The sequence below is a fragment of the Coccinella septempunctata genome, chromosome 4, assembly GCF_907165205.1.
Source record: "Coccinella septempunctata chromosome 4, icCocSept1.1, whole genome shotgun sequence".
Taxonomy (NCBI): Eukaryota; Metazoa; Arthropoda; class Insecta; order Coleoptera; family Coccinellidae; genus Coccinella; species Coccinella septempunctata.
In genome coordinates, this window is record NC_058192.1 from 40,282,562 (window position 1) to 40,287,044 (window position 4,483).

Sequence of the window (4,483 nt, forward strand, 5' to 3'; positions counted from 1 at the left end):
AAATGTTTCTACATAATTTGTTAATTATTGTATTGGATTTCGGTAAGCCAGACATATCTGAAAATCTGCCCTCAAATAATAATGCCTTATGATCGCCAATGTGGGTAACAAAAACTTTTGTATCACAAAAACTAAGGTCATAATTTGTTAGTATATAATCAACTTTTGTTGACGAAAGATGACCATTTCTATTAACGAATACTCTGGTTGGTTCAAGATTGGTAACATTCAGATTGTAACAATCCAATAATTCCAAGAGGAGCAGTTTGAGTCTGCAACCATTATCGAGAAAGTCAATATTCAAATCTCCACAGAGAAATATGTAGTCGACCAATTTTAAGCAGTGTTGTAAAACATAGGAAATTTTATCCAGGAAGACGTGAATACTTCCTGAGGGAGGTCTATAGACACTGATTAGACCCACCTTAATACCTCCAAGAACACACTTCACTGCACATAACTCACATTCCATTTCATCCGAAAAATCAGAAACTCACAAATCACTTATATGCACTTATCACTTATCACTTATAAAATGTGTGCGGGTTTGATTCAGGGTAGAAAAGGCAAGAAGAAATAAAAAATAAAGCGTACCCTTCTTCGGTAGCAACCGGAGAGATTAAATGAATGAATATCACATAGGCGATTAAGCGAATGAACAGTTGAGCGATCTAAAATGTTCTAATGATATTTATGAAATATATTTCAACAAATGAAGGGGGCTGAAAGAAGCGCACTTACCTTTGTCCGTTCCTATTATTTGTTGAGGAGGGCCCTCCCAGCTGGAATCCCAGGGATGAATTTGCGTTGTCTCTCAAACCGCCGATACGAACTCGGAAATTGAGCAACAAACCACTCAACTGAAGCGTTCTGAAACCTTTTTCTCACAAGGAGTCGTTATATATTCTTAATGCGTTTTTCACGGAATAATATTGCGACAACGTGGAGATCCTGACGGCAACTGACTTCTCTCCAACGTAGCAGGACATATGTACGAAGTACGCTTCTTTTTTCTCGCCCTTTTTCAAACTAACGAATTTACTATACCTATATCTTAGATCACTCAATCACAAGAATTTTTCCCCAAAGGTTATCAATCCCGAACATACTCCCCCGCCGAAGGCACGCCCATGGCGTGGCTTGAAAAAAAAAATTAAAAAAAAATTCCCATATATCCCTCAAAAAAAAAAATATTAAAGCGAAGCAAACCAACCAAATAATGTTATACAATACAGTCATAACAAAAATCTAAAACATATAATAGAATTTTGAATACACCCCGTATGTTCTCAAGCTTTTACATCATCAATGGGCAACGGGCATAACTTAAGAAGCGGTCTTTTCAAGGTACCGCGTCGTGTTTTCACCGTAGCAACTCGGACTACGTTATCTAATCCAGGATGGACTTTCATAATACGTCCCATCTCCCATTGTAATGGGGGTGCATTGTCACTTTTAATGAGGACCAATGTCCCTATCGCTGGAGGGGGGGATGAAGTGAGCCACTTACTGCGTTGTTGAAGGGTATGTAAATACTCCGACAAATCATTCACGTCCGAACTGAGGGGGGTGAGAGGCCGTGAATTCAGCACTGCTTCGATCTGCGTTAAAACAGTGTAAAATTCTTCGTAGGTGAGAACTTGTTCACCGATTACCCTCTTCAAATGTGTTTTCACCGCTTTAATTCCTGACTCCCACAGTCCACCCATATGGGGTGCGTTACCCGGAAGGAAGTGATGTTCGATAGTTTCAGCACTCGTTGTATCCCTAAGCATATTTTTAATTTCGTTGCTGGATCCTACGAAATTAGTACCCTGATCGGAATAGAGATGCGCGCATCGACCTCGCCGCGAGACAAATCTTCTCAAACATGCCAAAAATGCATCACTGCTCAAATCCGAGGCCAATTCCAGATGCATGGCCTTAGTTGACATGCAAACAAATAAACATATGTAAGATTTACATTTCTTGGCGCCTCGATATCGACTCATGAATATTGTGAAAGGACCTCCGTAGTCAACACCGGAATGCAAAAAGGGCTTTACTTGAGATATTCTGGGCAAAGGTAGATTGCCCATCTTAGGCTGCAAGGGAGATGGGCTGGTTCTCCAGCATTTGAGGCATTTCGACAAAACCGATCGTATCGCACGATGTGCGGACAAAATCCAAAATTTCCGAGAAAGAAGAAATTCTGTTGTCTGTTTACCAGCATGTAAATATTTGATATGGTGGAACTCTATCAATAAATGAACAAGACGTCCATTTCTGGGAAGCAAAATAGGATGCTTCCGATCGTAACTGAGGTCAGCGTACGTTAACCTTTCCCCTACACGTAGAATATTTTCATCATCAAAAAAAACATTCAACTTTCTCAGAGGTTTTGAAAATTTGGCTCCGGAAATTTCTGAAGCAAAACACACTGACTGTGTGCGTTTTATCAATAAATTGAGAGCGTTATTCATCTCGAGAGAAGTCATAGAGCCAAGCCGTTTTTCGCTAGGATTTCGACAATTGAAAATGAAAAGCAATACTATAACGCGTTGAAGGTGAGAAAATGAGGAAATGTTATTCATCAAATCATCCACAAAATGATGTTCTTCTGAAACAAGTAGAATAGTTTTGCGTTCCTCTTCACTAGTCTTTAATTATACTGTTTCTGTTTCCGAAATTTTCGTATGTAGAAATTCAGGTCCGTGAAACCAAATCTGATTGTTCAAGAATTCCGAAGGAAAAAGACCACGAGAAGCTGCGTCAGCTGGGTTTAGTTGAGATTTTACATACCTCCAATGCGATGAATCGAAATTCTCCTGGATATATGCTACCCGGTTGGCAACAAACGTTTGCCAGCGATTTGGATTTGCGTTCAACCATGCTAGAACTATTTGCGAGTCGGTATAGGCGTAAAAATTGCTGACATTAATCTTATTTTGCAAAATTGACTTGACCCAAAGAACTACCTTCGTTAGCAAAACTGCCCCGCAAAGTTCCATCCTAGCGATGGAAATCTTCCTTGAACAAGGAGCCACCTTCGACTTCGCGCATATAAGAAATGTTTTTACATTATCTTCCTTTATGACCCTCAGATAGACCGAAGTCCCATAACCCCGTTCGGACGCGTCCGCGAAAGCATGAATTTCCAATACGTTGTTTGTATCAAAAAGGATATACCGAGGGATCTGAATTGTCGATAAAAGGTTCAACTCTCCTTTATACTTCAACCAAACCCTTGAAATTTCTTGATCTGGAGTATCATCCCAGCCGAGTCCTGAAAGCCATAATTTTTGGATGAGGTACTTGCATAGAAATGTGACAGGTGCGAGGAATCCCAATGGATCGAAGATCCTTGCCAACTCTGATAAGAGATTTCGCTTGGTGATCGCGCGGTCTATTGGGTTGACCTTATAAAGAAAACAATCCTGACGTGGATCCCAATGGAGACCAAGAATTTTAATGGAATCATTTTGGTCCGATCCGAAAGCGAGGGGATTAGAGGAAATTAATTCTTGGGGTAAATTTTCTAAAAATCTGTGGTCATTGCTTGCCCACTTGCGTAACTCGAAACCCCCTTTGGCTAACATATTGATGAGATCATCGCGTAAACGCTTTGCCTCGCTTAATGAATCCCCTCCGCTGCAGACATCATCAATATACGTGTCATCTGTTAAAATATTCGATGCTGCAGGAAAGTAACCCTTTTCATCAATAGCTAGTTGGCGTAAGGTGCGTAAAGCGAGAAAAGGAGCGCAGTTGAAACCAAAGGTGACCGTCCTCATTCGAAAGTCACTAATATTGTCAGAAGGTGAAAATCGAAAAACAATTCGTTGGTAATCTCGAAATTCTGGAGCTACTAAAATCTGGCGGTACATTTGTTTGATATCTGCAGTGAAGCATATTTTCTTCAACCGAAAACTAATCAAGATAGTACTTATATCCGTTTGAAGTTTGGGACCTGTATGGAGACAATCGTTCAATGTTTTGGAATTATTTGGCAGTCTTGCTGAGGCATTGAAAACTACCCGCAGTTTAGTACTCGTCTTTTCAGGACGAAGTACAGCATGATGTGGCAAATAAAAATTATCGGTGCTCTGTGCGGGATCTACAATTTCCATATGAGATAACTCCAAGTACTCTCTCATCACCGAACAATATTCCCTGTATAAATTTGGATTTTTCAATAAACGCCTTTCAAGTGACAAAAAACGCTGCACAGCTAAATCTCTACTTCCTGGAAATAACGGGAATGTTTCCTTGAATGGAAGGGGTACCACGTAACGCCCTTCTCCATTTCTGTAATAGTTCTCGCGGAAGATTACTTCACAAATCGTCGAGAGGGTTATCGCTAAAAGGCTAAATGAGGAAACAGAAATGTTGAAGATAATTCCACCTGAACAATTTGGATTTCGACGAGAACATTCGACTGAACTCCAATTACTACGGCTCATAGAATACGTCACCGAAGGAATGCAGACCAAACAGGCCACAG

General features: G+C 40.3%; 1 protein-coding gene across 1 annotated transcript; it reads right to left on the reverse strand.

The window, feature by feature from the left end:
- Positions 1-1,289: 1,289 nt before the first annotated feature.
- Positions 1,290-2,078, reverse strand: LOC123311726. The gene has a single exon (XM_044895797.1). The coding sequence runs from the start codon at positions 2,076-2,078 to the stop codon at positions 1,290-1,292; it is 789 nt and encodes a 262-aa protein (XP_044751732.1).
- Positions 2,079-4,483: the final 2,405 nt, after the last annotated feature.